The sequence below is a fragment of the Molossus molossus genome, unplaced genomic scaffold (assembly GCF_014108415.1).
Source record: "Molossus molossus isolate mMolMol1 unplaced genomic scaffold, mMolMol1.p scaffold_m16_p_1, whole genome shotgun sequence".
Taxonomy (NCBI): Eukaryota; Metazoa; Chordata; class Mammalia; order Chiroptera; family Molossidae; genus Molossus; species Molossus molossus.
The window spans coordinates 108,614,307-108,635,404 of NW_023425344.1; the positions used below are offsets into that span (position 1 = coordinate 108,614,307).

The 21,098-nt window shown below is 37.3% G+C and overlaps 1 protein-coding gene across 2 annotated transcripts in view; it reads right to left on the bottom strand.

Moving 5' to 3' along the window:
• The window catches only part of PLXDC2 (plexin domain containing 2), a 418,222-nt gene that overhangs the window by 197,883 nt on the left and 199,241 nt on the right, over window positions 1-21,098 (bottom strand). For both annotated transcript variants that reach the window (XM_036242142.1, XM_036242135.1), the window contains exon 3: window positions 6,960-7,106. In XM_036242142.1, the coding sequence (XP_036098035.1) occupies window positions 6,960-7,106 (147 nt within the window). The remainder of the gene's footprint in view (window positions 1-6,959; window positions 7,107-21,098) is intronic.

Consider the following 21,098-nt stretch of genomic DNA (forward strand, 5'->3'; position numbering starts at 1 on the left):
AGACAGGGTAGAAAAAACTCAACCAATCAGAAAACCAAAAGGAAAAAACAATTAAAAAACTGGAAGACAGCTTAAGAGAACTGTGGGATAACTAGAAATATAATAATATTTGCATCATGGGAGTCCCTGAAGAAGAAAATGAGCAAGGGTTAGAGAATATATTTGAAGAAATAGTGACAGAAAACTTCCTTAATTTGGTGAAGAAAGAAGGCATTCAACTTCAAGAACCACAGAGAGCCCCAAGTAAGAAAAACCCAAACAGGCCCACACCAAGACACATAGTAATTAAAATGCCAAAAATTAAAGACAAAGAGAGCATCCTACAGGCAGCAAGAGATAAGCAACAGATTACCTACAAAGGAACCCCCATAAGGCTATAAGGCTATAAGCTGACTTCTCAAGAGAAACACTAAAGGCCAGAAGGCAATAGCATGAATTAATCAAGGTCATGAAAAACAAGGATCTGAATCCAAGACTACTCTACCCAGCAAGGCTATCATTCAAAATAGAAGGTCAAATAAAGAGCTTCTCAGAAAAAAACGGCTAAGGGAATACAATAGCACCAAACCAACACTGCAAGAAATGTTAAAAGGACTGTTGTTATTAGTAGAAGAAATAGGAAGAAAATATAACCATGATAAAAAACAAACAAACAAACAAAAAAAAACATTTGATTACATCAATAGATGCTGAAAAAGCATTCAACAATATCCAGCACCCATTTCTGATAAAAACACTCAGCAATGTTGGAATAGAGGGATCATATCTCAACATAATAAAGGCCATATATGAAAGACCTACAGCCAACATGATACTCGATGGGCAGAAACTAAAAGCATTTCCCTTAAGAATAGGAACAAGACAGAGATGTCCCCCTTTGCCACACTTATTTAGCATAGTACTGGCAGTGTTAGCCACAGCAATCAGACATGAAGAAAAAATGAAAGGGATCCAAATTGGAAAGTAGGAAGTAAAACTGTCATTATTTGCAGATGACATGGTATTATACATAGAAAACCCTAAAGATTCCATCAAAAATCTACTAGACTTAATAAATGAATTTGGCAAAGTAGCAGGATACAAAATTAACGTCAAGAAATCGACGGTATTCTTGTACACCAATGATGAAGTCATAGAAAGAGAAACTAAAAAAATCACCCCCTTTACCATTGTGACAAAAAAATTAAGATACCTAGAAATAAACGTAACCAAAGAAGTAAACTACAGAAAACTACAGGACATTAAGAAAAGGAATTGAGAAAGATATAAAAAAGTGGAAGCGCATACCTTGTTCATGGATTGGAAGAATTAACATCATTAAAATGTCCATAGTACCCAAAGCAATCTATAGATTCAATGCAATCCCCATCAAAATACCAATGACATATTTCACAAAACTAGAACAAATACTTCAAAAGTTCACATGGAACCAAAAAAGACCTGGAACAGCCACAGCAATCTTGAAAAAGAAGGACAAGGTAGGTGGGATCACAATAGCAGATATCAGGTTATACTACAAAGCGACTGTAATCAAAACAGCCTGGTAGTGGCACAAGAACAGGCATATAGACCAGTGGAACAGAACAGAGAACCCAGAAATGGACCCAAAACATTTTCCTCAAATAACATTAGACAAACGAGGCAAGAGCATGCAGTGGAGTAAAAACAGCCTCTTTAATAAATGGTGTTGGGAAAAATGGACAGCTACATGCAAAAAAATAAAAATGGACCATCAACTTACACCATACACAAGAATAAACTCAAAATGGATAAAAGACTTAAATGTGACCCGTGAATCCATAAAAATTCTAGAAGAAAATGTAGGCAACAAAATTTCGGACATCATACGCAGCAGAATTTTCACTGATACATCACCTAAAGCAACAGAAACAAAGGAGAAAATGAACACATGGGACTACATCAAACTCAAAAGCTTCTGCACAGCAAAAGAAACAACCACCAAAATGGAAAGGCAACCCAAGGTATGGAAGAGCATCATTGCCAATGATACATTAGATAAGGGGTTAATTCCAAAAATATATAGAGTACTCATACAACTCAACAAAAGGAAGACAAAGAACCCAATTAAAAAATGGGCAGAGAAGTTGAATAGACACCTCTCCAAACAGGACATACAAATGGCCCAGAGACATATAAAGAAATGCTCAACATCACTAATCATCAGAAAGATGCAAATTAAAACAACAATGAGGTATCACCTCACACCTGTCAGAATGGCCGCCATCAACAAATCATCAAACAACAAGTGTTGGCAAGGGTGTGGAGAAAAGTACACTGCTGGTGGGAATGCAGACTGGTGCAGCCACTATGGAAAACACTATGGTGTTACCTCAAAAATTTAAAAATTGAACTTCCATTTGACCCAGTGATCCCACTTATGGGAATATACCCTAAGAAGCCTGAAATTCCAATCAGAAAGAATACATGTACCCCCGTGTTCATAGCAGCACTATTTACAGTAGCTAAGATCTGGAAACAACCCAAGTGTCCATCAGTAGACGAATGGATAAGAAAGCAGTGGTACATATACACAATGGAGTACTATGCAGCTATAAGAAAGAAAGATCTCTTATCCTTTGAGACGACATGGAGGGACCTGGAAAGTGAGTGAAACAAGCCAAGCAGAAAAAGAGAAATACCACATGATCTCACTTATTTGTGGAATATAATGAACATAACCCGAGGAATAGGGTAGACCCAAAGACGTGGAAGTATGGTACAGACTGATAACCTTCAGAAGAGGGGGTTGTGGGAGGAGGGAAGAGATAAATCACAGAAATTATACGCAATTATGCATAACCAATGGGCATGGACAACAAAGCCGGTGATGGGGTCAGGGAGATGGGGATGTTGATGGGGAAAAAAGGAGAAACATCTGTAACAAAATTAAATGAATAAAAATAAAAAATAATAATAAATAAATATATTTCAGAAAAGAAAAAAAATTATTTAGAATTAAATACTCAGCTATAAAATTTTAAGATATTATTGTTAAAGAACAACAGGGTAAATCTTACTGTTCCCACCCTCTTCCTCTTTCTAGAATATTAATTTCAAATTCCATTTGGCTATGGACCATTTTTATGAGTGATGGTGGAAGAGAAAAAAAAATATATATAAAAAAATCACGCTCCCCAGCCAGACATTCCTTTGTCCTCCTCTGACCCCTTCTGAAGGGTGTCTTCAGAACACTGGGTCTTCTAGCTCTCATTCTACCTGCAGCTTACTCAGGCCAGGTCAGTTCGCTCACTGCCCTGCGTCTGTCCCTCACTACATCTTTCTCACTCTTTTTTTGTCCAGCTTGTTGACAGAATGCATGCCCTTGGGCATGCAAATAATATCATTTGGTGATAAGATTATAGAAACTTCCCTCTTCCTGAGTGCTTACATTTAAATCCTGTTTGCAGCCAAATTATCAGACAGCTATGTGTGAAGGATTATGGTGGCTGACATCAGTAAACCAGGTCGAAGTGGATGCCTTGTTTCCCATTTGCCATTTTTCCTTGTACTAAAACCTCTCAGTATCATCACGGGAGAAGAGCTACTGGTTGTGCATGTATTGTGTGTGTTCTGTGGTTTGGAAGGAGGGTATGTGTGGACATTACTGAGCCCCCTGTACCTCATCTCACAACCTGGTTCTACTCAGACAAAGGCATAAAGAAATGGAGCAAAGAATCCAGGCAGGATTGGAAATATGGGGAGGCCAATTGAGGAAATGTTAAATGATGCATCATCATTCTTTACCATTTGTAAATCTTAAACTAATTTTTATGAAAGAAAGAATGTTTGTAGAAATTGTTTAAAAAGTGTTTTATTGACAGTGAAAGCTGTCATATTAGATAATATGAATTAAGTGTGATAGACAGGGAGGAACCCAGCAATAACCTAGCAAGTCCTCACTGAGTCTCATCATTAAGTTTGGCCCAGCAAGTACTTATTTACCAAACATTTGCTTTTCCATCTCCCTGTGAATTGCCCTCCCATCCTTTGAAATGTCAAACCCTAACCTCCCACCCCCCCTTCTCCTTAGCTCAGGAGGGCGTACAAACCCTAACTGCCTAATCTGCCCTGGGGTCTCATAGTCTTTTGAAACCCCCATATGTACATATGTGATGAATTTGGTAATTTTCTCCTGTTAATCTGCCTCATGTTAATTTGATTATTAGTCCAGCCAGAAGAACTTTGAAGGATAGAAGGAAATTTATGTTTCCTCCCCTACATTATCAATTCTATTTATATAAATGGAAGTGTGTACCTGAGTGTGTGTGTGTTTTCTGTTGGTGGTAACAGGGAAAATGGGCCAATTTTTAACTCTAAGAAATGTTTGATAATGATTTAAATTCTCATTGAAAAAAGAAACCAATCTATAATGATGACAGAGCAGCTAACATAAAGGTTTCCACCAATTTTTATTTAAAAATCAGTGCGTGAAGCACCAGATAAATTGCTGGCACAAGCTCAGGTCCTTCCATTTGTGTTAGGGTCAATCTCTGGTGTTGAATGCAACAGTGTCACTACCACACTAATAATAAGAAAGAATGAATTACAAATCCCAATATTTCTCTAAACTAACTGAGGACAGAAGGCAATCAGCCAAATCCTACTCCAAAGAGAAAAAAACTCTTCTTCTAGGAAAGATAGAACACACCAACTATCTCACCTTTGAGAAAACACAGGAAATAGAGATAATGGGGCTATAAGTGTGTGAGAAGCTAACATTTTATTTAATGGCCTTTTTCTGCCTAGAGATATCACCCGAGGTGGCCCCACACCAGAACGTGGCCACCTTTTGGATGTCCAATTTGATATACAAACATTCAAACTGTTACAAACTATATTTTATACTACTCAGCAGTGTAATATAGTGGAAAGATTAAAAAATGCACTAACTTTCTGATAGACATTGTCCTAGTATAATCTTTCTCATTTTCTCTTCTTTTGAAGATCTGCCCTAAACCCAGCAGTAATCATTTCTGAATCTGTCAGCTTGAAGAGAGAAAGGAGAAATGATAAATGCAGCAATGAGAGGTGGCTATTTTTTTACCCTCATCCATGGATATGTTTTTGTATTGATTTTAGAGAGAGATGAAAGGAGAGAGAAACATCGATAAGTTGCCTCCTGTACACACCCCAACCTGGGATCAAGCCACAACATTTTGGTGTATGGGACGATGTTCTAACCAACTGAGTCACCCAGGCAGAAGAGGTGGCTACTTTGTTTTCTTCTTTGCCTCAAAAAACACGTGCTCTGCACAGAAAATTGAATAAATCATTATGGTGGGTTATAATTAATTTCTATTTTAATTGTTAGAAGTTAACCCTCTGAAATAGGAAAGTCTACATCTATACACTGAAGGCTGTGACCAAACATTCTGATATTTTACATTTACAAATCTATGCCTCTTTGAGTCACTTAAGTCATCAAGTCTTAAATATGTTTTTTTTTATATAGATTTTTTTTTTTAAGGGAAAGAGAAACATCAATGTGAGAGAGAACCATTGGTCTCATCGGCTGTCTCCTGCAGGCCCCGACTGGGAATCAAGCCCACAACCCAGGCATGTGCCCCGACCAGGAATTGAACAGGGACCACTCAGTGCATGGGATGATGCTCAATCCACTGAGCCATACCAGCGGGGGAGGCCAGTGAGGCTCTATATCAATAATGGTGTAGCACTTGAAAGGTTAAAGTTGTTACGTTTTTACTTTGTCATACTAAACTGCACAAGACATCACTTCATCAATGGTAAAATCACTGCTCTTGTCTATGAGAGCAAAACTAATAACTTTTAAAATGTTAAATCAGGCAGTTATCACAAAGTGATTATCAAAAACTGCTGAGAACCAAGTGTGATCAATTTTACACACACACTTTCAATGTGGGCTTGACAGCCTAGGTAGGCATCCTGTTTCATTACTTCCTAGAGACTCCTAGGTAGGTTACTTTTTCTCCTCAAGACTTTGTTCTCTCATCTGCAGTACCTGGATAGTAATATTATAATCATAGGAGTCTTGTGAACATTGGAAAGCTAATCTGGTAAGTATTCAATCTGACAGGTAGAATAGGATAACGAGACCATGTAAGGTGAGGCCTACATGACTTCCCCTGTCATCCTTACCTGTCATCCTTACCATACAGATGTGGAAACTGTGCCTCAGAATAGTTACATTATTTGTTTAAGAAACCACAGCTGGTAAATAATGAACTCAGGCTTAAAATATGTTTGGGGTCTTCTCAGTTTAGTTTTTTTTCCTTCATATCAAACTTCTTCACTTAGATCCATAACTTGGTCTGCATGTATTATCTTAATCAGAATGGTTCTGGTTAAATCTTTCTCAGGCCAAGAGTAAGAACCCATGAAAATGGAAATGCCAAATTAATGTAATTTTATTTATATTTTTACTTTATTTATTGATTTTAGAGAGAGAGGAAGGGAGAGGGCAGAGAGAGAGAAACATCGATAGAGAGAACATCGATTGGCTGCCTCCTGCATGCCCCCCACTGGGGATTGAGTCCACAACCTGGGCATGTGCCCTGACCGGGAATCGAACCAGCAACCTCTTGGTGCATGCATTAACACTCAACCACTGAGCACACCAGCCAGGCTACAAATTAATGTAATGTTAAAAAATGTTCTCTAAACTCATGAATTACAAGAAAACAAAAAAAATCTCCCAAGATGTATCTCAACTTTGAATATATGTCATCCTCTCACTAGAAAAATTAATTAATAATTAATTAAGCTTAATTAATGATGGCTACTCAAAATAATTATTTTTATTTTTTATAATATCTCATGCAATTATTAACCTAAATTGCATTTGTAGAACTAAATATACATGAAAAGTGATCACAATAAAAAATATTGATATGCCAATTAAAGCAACATTTTTTTTTCACAGACGTAAAAGAAGAAATTCAGAATGTCAAAGCACTCACTGCAGCTTGCCGATGAGTATTGGACAGTATTCCATGAATCTTCACTTTGTCCTTCTCCATCTGGTCTATGTTCACCCACAAATCCCGGCTGGCAGAATCAGATGGGCCATATATCCGAGATATATAGTAATTGTGATCTGTGTCCTCCTGCAATAATAGAAAATAATGCACATCAAGAACAGAGCATGGATGAACCTTATAGCTAAGTGAAATAAGTCAGAGACAGACAATTACTGTGTGTGCTTATATGTGCAATCTAAAAAAGCTGAACTCATAGAAGCAGGGCAGAATGCTGGTTACCAGGACTGGGGTTTGGGGGAAATGTGGAGATGTTGGTCAAAGGGTACAAACTTCCAGTTATAAAATGAACAAGTTCTGGAGGTCTCCTGTACAGCATGGTGACTATAGTTAATAGTATATTATATACTTGAAAGTTGCTAAAAGAGTAGATTTTAAATGTTCTCCACACAACAAAGAACTGGTAATTACGTGATACAATGTCAGTGTTAGCTAATGTTATGGTGATAATCATTTTGCAATATATTAATATACCAAATCAACATGTTGTATATGTTAAACTTATTAAATGTTACATGTCAATTATATCTCAATAAAGCTGGAGAAAAAAGAAGCATTTAAATCACTATATATCCAACTTATGTAATTTACAGAGTTATAGACAGAGTTTCATTAAAAAAGAAAAAAATTCACTCCTGAAGAGAAAATAACAGAGACATTGTCCTTAAAATTCTTAAAATATAAACCACCAAAAAATGGTGCTATGAAATTGCAAATGTTGGCATTCTTCAAAATAGCCAAAGAATTTAAATAATCTCTTAGGGATGTGAATTACAGTTTTAAGAATATAAAATTAACAAGCCTCTTTAGAAGAAATTGCTAAATAAACAATCTTTGTGTACAGTAACCTTTCTACTACAGTAAGGGATCTTTCTAATTGCTGACTAAAGATAATGACATGTTGGGAACTATTTACTGGAAACCTGAACTAGAAATACTACTAAGTGACAGCAAGTTCATACTACTCTTCAAACTTAGGTTTATCTTAGGGCCTGTTTTCCGTTATTAATAGTCCTAAAAATGGAGATAATATATTTCCTTCTCTATAATTTGGGTTATTGTGTTCTACTTTTATTTGATTCCCATTATTGATATAACCATGGTGCCTGTCACAGAACCTTTATGTTTCATGTTTCTCACTCAGTGATGAGATTTAAATGTTTTAAAAGGCAGATTTTGCAGAGGAACACCTAGAAAATCCCATGATTTTGACTAATTCAAAATTTGAAAATAATTTTTTTGAATATGTATTTATTGCTTTTTTGAAGAGAGAAAGATAGAAACATCGATGTGAGAGAGCAACATCAATCGGCTGCCTCCTGCACATCCTCCACCAGGGACCACACCCACAACCCAGGCATGTGCCCTGACCGGGAATCGAACTGGGACTTCTCAGTCCATGGGACGATGCTCAATCCACTGAGCCGCAATGGCCATGCATAAATAATTTTTACCATGAAATATAATTGGGCATACCAAGTTGAGGAGTCTACTAGATAGAATATATTTATTTTATTTTAATATTATTTTTGAATATATTTTTTTATTGATTTTTAGAGAGAGAGGAAGGGAAAGGGAGAGAGAGATAAAAACATAGATGAGAAAGAAACATCGAATGGCTGCCTCCTGCATGCCCCCTACTGGGGATCGAGCCTGCAACTAGGCCATGTGCTCTGACCATGAACCAGTGAACCGGTGACCTCTTGGTGCATGGGCCAATGCTCAACCACTGAGCGACACCGGCTAGGCTAGATAGAATATATTTAAAAACATTCAGATATAGGTAAGAATAATGGTTATTGAATAGAGGGACTATGATTTGAATAATAATGTTTGAGATGTGAATTTTGTCTAATGCATATATTAGTTGTGCTAATATTGTAAATAAACTACAATTATTCTTGAAATCCTTTCCAAACAAGAATCTCAGGTGCCTTTTCACAGGCCATCAGGTTAGATGTATATAGAAAACTGATTACCTAAAGGAAAGAAATATTCAAAAACATTTTGTTGCTGACTAAAATAAAAAAATATGATCCTAAATGTCAATATTGAGAACATGTTAACAGTAAGATTTAAAAAAAAAATCCTACAGAAACTCTGGGTATCACATAGAGATTGTGTGTACACCCATGATGAAAGGTAAGAAAATTATGCAGAGAAAGGAGAAAAGAGGAGACACAAGGAAGGAAGCAGGAATAAGATCCCATGCAGTTCAAGAGAGAGGTGATATCTTAGTGTGTCCGGCACCGGGTCCAGAAGACTAAGACATGGATGGTGTGGGTCCTGGGAGGTAACAAGCATGGTGATTGTGTCACCACTGGTGTTAACTCCTCCCTGTTGTCTGGTGCTTCACCACTGGAACGGTCCTAGGTGGGTGCCCTCCTTACCACTGGGCACAAGCCATTCTGCATACATCACTCTGATGGCCACAAGGGCTGGTGGGTAGCATGGGCACACCAACCATGTCAAGAAAGACCCATTAGTGAGACATCCAAACGTTCAAAGATGATGATTTCCCTTGTTCTGATTGCTGAGATGTGTGGATGTGAGTCTTGGAACTACTTCCAACTTTTTGCTGCCATGAGGAAGCCCTGCCTAAAGACGCCGCAAACATAGACGAGAATCTAACAATCACTGCAAAGAGAAAGCCAGACCCCTGAGCAGGTACATATAAGTGTGACCTACCCCCGGGGTGTGTTCATGTAGATGAGCCATTAAATCTCTTTTATAGTTAGAACAGCTTCAGCTGGGTAACTGTGGACTAAACGAATCTTAACTGACACACAAGTTTCCCTAACTTGCACCAAAAGAGACTCAATGTAAGCAACACTGAATACGGCAAACTACTCTAGAGATCTAGAGATCTAGATAACATTTACTTCTGGTATTCAAGCAAATCATATAGCAGAAAGGAAAACTTAAATCTAACTTGCCAGACATTATCAAGTCTGAATAACAAATGATAATGACTCATTTAATTTTTCAATGAAAAGAATGGTTTTGAAGAAAATTGTCAATGAGTTTAAATACGAATTAAAAATTTTCCCTATTGCTAGAACTATTATAAAGAGTTCAGCAACACTATGGTCAGAGATGTAATATTTAGGTGAATTTTGTAACAGATCCTATAATACTGCCAAATTCCCATATGTTTACCAATATGTTTACCAAATAGCTATTCTTTTTAAAATTGCAGACTTTCACTATAGACTTCAGTATAATTATTGCAATCAACCTATTTAAAATGACTTTGGTATTTCCCTTAACTTCTAAATCTCTTTAATTAATCAAGACATAGTCTTTTAGTGAACATAAAGAATAAGAATACCTTTATGCTTAAATAATGAATTATCTGAAAAAAATATATATGTTTCCTACTTCTAATCACTGATATAGACAGGTGAAAATACACCTTTGTTTTTACTTAAATCTGTGCTGCTCCAAAAAATATCATATATATCACATCTTTGAAATCACTGAAGAGCTAAAGACTAGAGCTTGGTGTTTGACCGCCATAGACCAAGCTTGCCAATTGCCATGGCAACTTTTATTCAAAGAGGAAGACAATTTATTTTTTACCTAGGAATTCAGAGGCAAAAGTTATTAAATTCCAGGGAGAAGCGTCGGGCTCAGTTATTCAGGAAAGCCACATACTAGCTGTCTTAAAATGTGACATTTTAGCACTATTAAATTATACAGAGCACATCTTGTCCTTCATAGGAGTAATGGTACTTCAAGAGTTGTCAAAAGCCACTTCAGGCACAAGATTTCCCGTTTCTTCCAGAAAGCAAACGATTTCTATCACCACAGAAAATAAAACAAAACACTACTGTGATCTGCCTAGTTGCCAATTCATTTAGGAAGCCAACTGTTACTGAAAGTAGACAGCACAGGAGGTAGCCCTAAGCCCTGTAAATCCATGCTTCTCCAGCATGCCGGGAAATGAGCAGCTGTAAACAGAGGACATACACCAAACATACAGAGGAAGCGTCAGCATAACTGTAGCCTGACTGTTCTGCAACATGCAGTTTCCACAGTCCCTCACCCAAGCATTGTCTTCTTTTCGATCATGGGGGTTAAGTTGATTTTATGATGGATACTTTTTATGAATGCCTTGCATAGCCTTATACGGTAATAGCATTTGAACTCCAAATTCACCTCATTAAGCACTAAAAAACATCAGGAATATATTGTATTAACATCACTGTGCAAGTCATTTGAAATATATGAATACATAAAACATAATCAAGTTCTTAGGTAAAGTTATATAGTACTGAATCAATCACAAAGATAGTTTCATAATAAATAAAAGAATATTATAATTTCAACTGTTCCTGCCAGGAATTAATATATAGCAAATTTATAAATCATTTCTTATAGAAATAATATCACGAGAACTATATAGTACATTTAAAGGGAAAGCTACTTTAAAATATTACATGTGTATATTAAACCCCTCAGAAACAAAGTTAAAAGAGTCTCTGTGATATTAAAAAATCTTAATACAAGAAACCAAAGGACATGATAAAATAAAATTAAAAAGAGAGAAACTGGCAGTAATCAGGAAAAAAATTACAGAGATGAACTCAGTAGTAACAAGAGGAGAATAAACATGTCAGAATAACTAGTCAGGACACAGAACAGTCTTGAGAAACATACACAAGATGGAATGAAAAAGAATAATAATAATAATGAAATAAATGTCTAAGATAGACAATTATATAAATTAGAGAAAAATATATATGTATATCCTTTTTTCTTAAAGATATATATTTAAACATTTTAAGAAATGTTAGAACAATTCTTTTCTGAGATAAAGAACGATTTTAACCTGTACGCATGTCCCAACAAAATTTACAATAGGACTCCAAGTATTAAATAATTTGATAATTTCCTAGTGAGATTTCTCATCATTTTTTTCTTTTTAGAAAGAAGTCTTATAAGCATCTAGAAAGACAAATCAAGTTAATTTTTCTTTCAAAGTACAATTTCCATTTATTTTTGTCCAGAGGACTTTTCTTCAGTCATTAAGAACTTAGCGTCTTACATGGGCTTTGGTGGAGGGATGGGGCAGCACCCGCAGGTCTAAACCGGGATGGGGAGGTTCGGTCCTTCCGCCTTCACGAGAACGATCCCTGACCACCTTGCTGTGAAGGGCACTGTTCACAGTCATGCAGTTTCACATACAGCTTGGGAAGCACATAGGCCTCGAAGACACTTGCTTCGGAAATGTCCCTAACGACTGCGGCCTCTACTTGTGTTTCGAATAACGAACTTCTTAATGGCCTTGTCCTTGGGCATGCGTCCGGCGCAGCTGTGCAACGAATAGGCTGCACATGGTCACGGTCTTTTTTTGGCACAACTGTTGTTCCCTCTTTTCTTGGTCATCTTGGAAGCGAGGACCCGAGAGAGCCAAATCAAGTTAATTTTAAGGAGGAAAAAAACATCCTGGGATAGTCTGATTCTTCTTCATGACATCCAGTGGAAACACTGTCCACACGGTCTGAGAGAAGGATGCTGACTCAAGAATTTGTCACCCTACCGAGTAGTAGTTTAAGCATAAAGGCAACAACATATTTCCAATACATACAAATACAGAGGGGATCTACCATAAATGAGACTTTCTTAAAAATGTAATAACTAATTATACAACCAAATCAATCAAGAGGTGAATCAAACATGGTCTCAGAAACGAAGAAGCTATTGTAAGCTTTGGATGATGAGCACTGACTCCATAGAAATGATGTTCAAAGAAATTGGACATTTTAGTTATTATGGTTATTAATCACAATGTAAATATCAACCATGAAAATAAATAACAGCAATGGTTTAAGTCAATTAGCATGTTTTGTAGCAGGTAATCAGTAGATAAATCTGAACTATAGAAATCTAGTGCTAAAAAGTAATAAACACAAATTTTTTTTTTTTTTTTTTTTTTATCCTCACCCGAGGATATTTTTCCATCCTTTGTACAGATAGAGTGGGAGGGAGGAAGAGGGAGGAAGGGAGAGAGAGAGAGAAACATCGACGTGAAGGGACACATCGAGTGGCTGCCACTCGCACGACCAACCAGGGCCGGGGACAAACTGCAACCGAAGTACGTGCCCTTAGCGGGAACCGAACCCCGGTCTCTCCGGACCGCAGGCCAACGCTCTAACCGCTGAGCCAAATCGGCCAGGGCAATAAACACAAATTTTTAATTTTAAGAGAACTTTTTCAAGTCTGAAACTAGTGGCCTGCAGATGGTATGCGTGCTGCCAAAGGCCAAACGATACCAAGTTAAATTCACTGTTTTCCTCAAATATAGTATTTGTAGGACAACCCAATTTTATAAAATTATATCCATCTAAATATAAATGTATATATACCTTTACTCTTCTATCTATCTTTCTGATTTAATAGCTAGGTAGATAAATAGATAGAAAGAAAGAAAGATAATAGATCAATAGATGTGTGGCAAAGATATTTGACCTAGATTGATTGGTTATTTCTAGGTGATGAGAGGGATTTGGGGGAATTTTTTTTTACCCTTAATCTGTATTATTTTTTATAATATACATTATGCATAATCATGTTCTTTTTTTCTTCACATACATCATTAAACATCTGTCAAGATGTTTAAAAGTGTCAATTATTGATTTTTGGAATCAATCCACCAACATATATCAGAAGACACAAGGTCATGATATTATATACAGTTAATAGAGAATTTCTACAAAAAGTACTTTAAAAAGTGCTTAAAGAATACTCCTTGTCATATTATAAATAGATACTCATACTCAATAGAGCCTTAAAATCAATAACTTAAAATTGCTCTGTATAATAGCTGATATATAAATTTCCATTAAACTTTTTCTTTAAAATACTAGTTTTGATGACTTAGTTGATGTAGAGTGTAATCTTTTCCCACTGTTTACTATAAATAAAATAGCGTTAATAAAAATATATGAAAATCTTTATTTCTACTAAATTTTGAGTGGAAGGTCAGCCTTTGAATCTTTATAAAATACTTTTATGTTATAAGTATTTTATTGACACATCAAATTACCCCTCTTCTTTGTTCACACATTTATGTGGAACTCATTTGTTTTACGTGTGTAAGGTAAAACAAATTTTTATTTAATTTTTTATTAAAACTATTTTTTTCCTTTATTGATTTTAGACAGAGAGGAAGGGAGAGGGAGAGAAACATCGATGAGAGAGAACATCAATTGGCCGCCTCCTGCATGCCCCCCACTGGGGATCGGGCCCACAGCCTGGGCATGTGCCCGGTGAACTCTTTGTGCATGGGTCGACGCTCAGCCACTGAGCCAGACCGGCTGGGCTAAAACAAATTTTTACCAAGAGACATTTGATAGACTGTATGGGAGGCATACTGAAGAGTTATTCAGCAGCATTGCTAGATCTTGGCAATGTCAATCAGTCTAATGCTACAGGAGACTTTTAATGAGTTGCCCGTGTTTTCTTTTTTACGATTATCCTAGTCTAATCTGCTGGCTTATTCTAGGCCATGTTTTCAAGGATCTCGAGCAGAAGCAGTAGGCTCGAGAACAGCTACACTCTGACAAAGCTGTGGGTCGAGGACGGGAGGCCAGGCGGGGCGGGGCTGGGAGGAAGGAAATGTGCTGTGATTCCAGGTCTCAGATTCTCACAGGATTCATCACTAATACGTTCGGTCACTTTAGTGAAATCGACTGTGCATTCAGTTCTTTTCAGTGGATTAAAAGTGTGAACTTCGCTGCACACATAATTCCCCTTGTGCCAGGGGTAACATCGGACAGAGGAAGGCATGAGCCCAGGCCCTGCAGGGGCAGCCGGCGGAAGGAGTGGCAGTTCCGGCGGGGCTGGGGCGCTGGGGGTGTCCGGACATGGAGTAGACTAAACGGAGAGGTGCAGCTCCTACCTTTCCCACTACACAAGAAGCAGGTGACCTAGAGGGAATGTGGTGAGGGCAGATACTTCGGTTACATGAGTGTCTCTATTAACAAAAAGCAAAGGATAGTGTTTAGTTTTCTTTCACTGGGTTTCCAATGAAGCAGATTAGACAGTCTATTTAAATGCAATTGAAAAGCCTATGAACAGAATATAAAGGGTTATTAAATGAATCCCAGACAATTTCAGTACCATAGGAGCAATTACATACTACCTTCAAATACCCTTCATTATACATCAGCAAGAACTATAGCAAAACCCTCTCAGATACTAAGAACTATTCCATGGAATATAATTCTATTTATCAGAAAATTTAAAATCAATTTCTCTGTCTTGCTGATTATATCAGATTATTGCAACAGTTCTCATTATGCTCACCTTTTACACGCACCTTCACCATTTCTTTAAGACATTTTACCTACTTGATCTATTTGCACACCGGTCTATCCACCTATAGCTTTCTATGGTGCTTAATAGGCATGATTTATTTTATTAATTCTTCACAAGAGTTTGATTATGTGACCTCCAAAAATATAAGATTAGAGGTGTGTGTGTGTGTGTGTGTGTGAGAGAGAGAGAGAGAGAGAGAGAGATTATTGCAAGATCATGTTTTAGTGGTCATATTACTGTGCAACACATAAAATTTGCGATTCCAGCAATATTTCCATTATGAAAGTTTCCATTTTTCCAGTAACAATCTCTCTCACAGAGAAGATGGTCACTCGCACTGTGCAGAGGTAAACTGTGTGGCCAAAGCGGCACATCATAGTTATCTGTGATCTTTCAAAATACTAACAAAATCAAGGCTCTACAATTCAGTTAAGTGATGGCTTAGATTGCCAGGCATTTTGAGATGCGCTGGTATGGGTTATGTTGATTCATTTATTAAATGAAGCAGAACCTATTTTCCAACTGGAAGTAGTATGCTTTTATCTGTCTCTGGTAGAAACCTTCAACCTGTGCAAGAAGGAGCCTAGGAGATGATTCCCATGCTTAGAGTGGTGAGAAAGAAGAGGCCAGAGAGAAATTCGGAAGCAGCTGTGAGTGAATTATTGACATCCCGGTTTATCTTTTATCAATACAAGCAAATCATCCCCAATAGTGGCCACTAAAGATGTGCATTGCCAACTTACATTGAATTTTCCAAGGCTCCAAAAACCTAGTAAAAAAATGTGTCATTAAAAAAGTTTTAAACTGTCTTGGCCGGTTTGGCTCAGCAGTTAGAGCATTTGTGATCCAGAGAGCCCCAGGTTCGGTTCCCGCTAAGGGCACGTAGCTTGGTTGCAGGTCCTCCCTGGCCCTGGTTGGGTTGTGTGGGAGGCAGCCACTCAGTGTGTCCCTTTCATGTCGATGTTTCTCTCTCTCTCTCTCCCTCCCACTCTATCTGAACAAAAAATAGAAAAATATTCTCGGATGGGGATTAAAAAAAAGTTTTAAACTATATTTGAGGTTTCTATTAAAACACACAACATTGCATTAAAATAATGTAGCTCAAAAAAGATTGGGTTGAAGTACAGTTTCTGCCTCATTGTAAATTCTGGACTTTATTCTGTATAGGAAGGGGTTGAAATAGGTTGTCTCTTAAATTGCCTTTCAACGACAGCCACAAAAACAAATGGAAACCAGTTGCTAAGCATGGGATAGAAGACTCTTTCCTTTGCTTTGTTTAAGTGATACCAAAAGCAATAAAAGTGTACAGTTTGAATAGCCAGTAGAGGTAACTAGCTATAGTACCTGTACACTCTAGTACCATTTCAATATGTATTTAATCATCCTTGTTGGTAAATTATAAATTGGTCCCAAGATTGGAGGCAAATTCAAAGACTTGTTGCAGTGGGTGCAAAAATCCCTGAGACTACTCTGTGTTATCCATGAAAATGGAAAAAATCATGTCTCTTGAAAACATGTGCACTATTTTTCAAATGTACAATAGCAGTTGTATATTGTGATGGGTAAATGTGTGACCATTTTACAGTGCATTGAATTTCTCTATAATTCTTATTATTGTGTATTTCTCCAATCAACTGAAAAGAAACAACAACTTAAAAGGATGGAAATTTTTGTTCTAGATTTAGTATCTGTAAAGGGGCTAAAGCATGGGTACTACATGCATGCTGTCTTAGTGGGCTTGGGCTGCCATAACAAAATATCATAGACTGGGGATCTTAAACAACAAAAATTTATTTCTCACAGTTTTGGAGGTTGGGAAGTCCAAGATCAAGGTTCTGGCTGATTTGGTTTTGAGTGAGAACTGTTTTCCAGGCTTGAAGGTGGCCACCTTCTTGCCATGTCTTTATACGGTGCAGACAGAAAGTTCTCTGGTGTCTCCCCTTCCTCCTATAAGGACACCAATCCCATTGGATTAGGGCCCCACCTTTATGACCTCAATTAATCTTAATTGCTTCTTAAAGGCCCTACCTCCAAATATGGTCACACAGGTCTTCAACAAGTGAATTTTGGGAGAACACATTTCAGTTCATAGCACATATAGATCATTTTTTTATTAAGTTTGGATTTTTAAAGAAGTCCTAGATTTATGAGCTTTGAAAGTTCATGTCATTTTCTAGTACTAATCAAAACTGCCATTCAAGCTTTCTAATATAGGAGGACTTTTGGAAAATCCACACAGTTCTCTGTCTTGGCCTATTTCTTAGAAAAAAGTGAGAAATGACTACTATTTATAATTTCAAAAGATTATGGAAAATATTACTCAGAAGCAACTTTTAGAAATTATAACTCAGTTGAGAATTCTCACATAACCAACATTTGTGAAAAAGTGGGATGGTTTCCTTCTACCAACTGGTAACCACTTGGCCAACATTCTCATTTCTACGGTAACTGTTACTATCCCCAAACTATCCAGTCTGGCATTTCAAGTGACAGATTAATATACTTTTAATTAGTCAGATTTTTTCATATTTTTTTCACTCCTTTAATGTCAAAGAATAAAATTTTCTTCTGTCATTTTTTCTTTTGTATAACTTGTCACATCCTCAAAGTTTTAGCCCGCGTCAGTCAGTGATTAATAAGCAACAAACTGTGAATAAAACTTTGTCAAAGGACATCTGACATTACTTACACTTAGAATCATAATCTAATACTAATTTATATTTCTAGGTAATGTTTTGCAAATAAAGTTAACTTTCTAAACCTCTATTTTGAAGACTATGAAATGAAAGTTAGAATAAAAATAATCATGTCACAATACTGAGGATAAGTCCTTTAGATAAACATGTGAATATATATAGGAAACTATAAAGTGCTATTAGATACTACTTTTGTTTTGTTGACATAAATATAACAGATAACACAATTTCAGATATTTTATATCTGAAAAACAATTTCAGATATTTTGTATTTTTAGGGTACTAACATTTATTGAACTATGAATTCTCCTCAAAGATCAGAGGATGAGAGTTCAACACTCTCACTATATTGAATTCATTTCCTCTATCCTACAGTCTACCATCGGATCTTTGGTGGTTGGATTTGTTTTGAATTCTTTACTTCAAAACCAAGTAAATAGTTAATCACATATTTATAAGAACTGTATATAACCCTGGCTGGTTTGGCTCAGCGGTTAGAGCGTCGGCCTGCAGTCCTGAGAGACCCGGGTTCTTCCCGCTAAGGGCGCGTACCTCGGTTGCAGTTTGTCCCCGGCCCTGGTCGGTTGTGTGGGTGGCAGCCACTCGATGTGTTCCTTTCACATCGATGTTTCTCTCTCTCTCTCTGTTCCTCTCTCTCCCTCCCACTCTACCTGAACAAAAAATGGAAAAATGTCCTCGGGTGAGGATAAAAAAAAAAAAAAAAGAACTGGTATATACGTTTAGCTGTCACTTATGAGTGCATGTAACATTCCAAGTCCTCATCTTGACGCATAATATACATTACACACTTAATCCTAACAACAACTCAATGAATTACTCAGAATCTAATGCTCAGAAACACGAGTATGTTGCACCACATCACTTAATTCCCAGGGATACAAGACCAGTGCTGTACAACTTGAGTCCGTGTTCTTTCCACTTCCATATATCTTTCAGCTATTAAACTTTTTAGGATCTCGAAAAAATTACATTTGGTAAAACTGTTTCCATTAGGCTACTTATCAGGCCTTGTGCAATGATTCTCTCACTGGGCTCCCTGCTTCTCCTCTTGGTTCTTTTCAGAGTAGAATAATCCTTTTAAAAGTAATCCTAAACAGAAATCTGATCACATCACTCTCTACCTCGAATAAGGCTTCCTATCACACTTAGAATAAAACCAAAAATCCTTATGCACACTGTGCTTGACACAGCCATCTCTTCAACTTCATCCGCTCCATCACACAGTCTGCACCAACCCTACTGGTTTTCTTCTTGTCCCATTAGTACACGCATGTGCTGCACCATCATACTGTGCACCTGCACCTGGAACGATTCTCCCCTATTCTATCATGCTTCAATTCTTAGTCTGCTTCAATTCCCTTTACAACATTTTTTCCCCTTTATAACATTTTTTATCATCAGGCTTTTAAAATAATGTATCACTCTCCCTACCCCCATTTAATATATGTCTCCCTCACTCTCTTGGGTTCACTGCTATATTCTAGGGACTAGACAGTGTCGGCTACATGACAGGCATTCAATACTTAATTTGTTGATGTTGGCACTTCTTTACATTTCTAAAAGCTAGTTTCCTTGGCTCTATTACCTCCTAGAAGAGATGTCACTCTGGTGAATTCTTTTATTTTCTTTTAAAGGTTTTATTAATTTTAGAGAGAGAGGAAAGAAGAAGGAGCGAGAGAGAGAGAAACATTGATGTGAGAGAGGAACATTGATTGATTAGTTGCTTCCTGCATACACCCTGACCTGGGATCAAACCCACAACCTTTTGGTGTTCGGGAGGGTGCTCCAATCAACCAACCTACACTGGCCAGGGCCATGGTCGATTCTTTATAACAGCAAGGAAGAAGTAGAAGATCACATTCAAATAAACCAAAATTTTGGTGACTTGAAACAACTGTCAGGATTCTGCATTTCAACCCTCCAGGACTCTGTTGAGGTGGACTGTGCTCAGCTGGGCCTTGTCTACAATGGTGGTTTGCAGCCAGACTGCATGTGAGCTGGGGGTTGGCAGCTTCCACCTGGTGTTGGTCACAGGTTTAGGGCCTCGATCTCCATGTGCCATCTCCTTTTCATGGAGGCTAGATCGGGCTTATGCACAAGGTGACAGACTCCAAGAGAGGAAGACTGGAAGCTGCAAGGCCTCTGGAGGCATGGCTTGTAAGCTGCATGCTTTCACTCCCGTCCCATTCATTGGATCAGAAGAAGTCACAAGGTATGAGCTGGATTTGAGGGGTGGGACTCTCTCTTTATGGGAGGAACTGTGGGAATTACTGGCCATTTTTTTAACCCACCATGCCATCCAAATTCTCTGTTCATGAGTAGTTGAGCTGTTTTACTAAGTGTAAATATAGAGCTACTTTGCCCCCATAGAGATACTATACCATTTCCGCTTCACGGAGAGACCACTTTGATCATATTCTCTGGGGAGCTTCAATTAAAAAAAATCTGTAAAGGTGCTTTCACTTGGCACAGAGGTACTTTGGACAACATAAATCTTCCTACTGCTTTCTAAATAAGACTTTAAATGCCCATTTCAGATGACAAATTCTTCTAGGATTACATCTTTAAAAAAAGATAAATCTTGTTGCCAATTTTCTTAATGTTAGGTAGCTGATGTAAGGTCAAACGGGGGCAGGGCAAAGGGACAGAGTCTGCAATAGTTTTATGAGTCATTAAAAATAAAGAAGCAAAAGAAAAAACAAGCACAATATGTAGGGTAGTATTGTTTTAAAATTACCAATGCTAGATTGAAACAAATATTTTCATACAGTGGTTTTGCTGACTTTGCAGAATGAGTCTTTCAGATCTATAAAGCCAGCATTTATATCTTGCAATAAAGTTACAAGATAGCTGGAAAATATTTTACTTCACTGCAGACTGAGAAACATGTTTTCTTTTTTGCTTCTGTCTTACAACAACCATACAGGGGAAAAATCATGTTATTAGCTTCTCCCTTTTCTATGACCTAGCTGGAAAGACCTCAAGAAAACTATATGCAGGTCAAATTTTCAAGAAATCA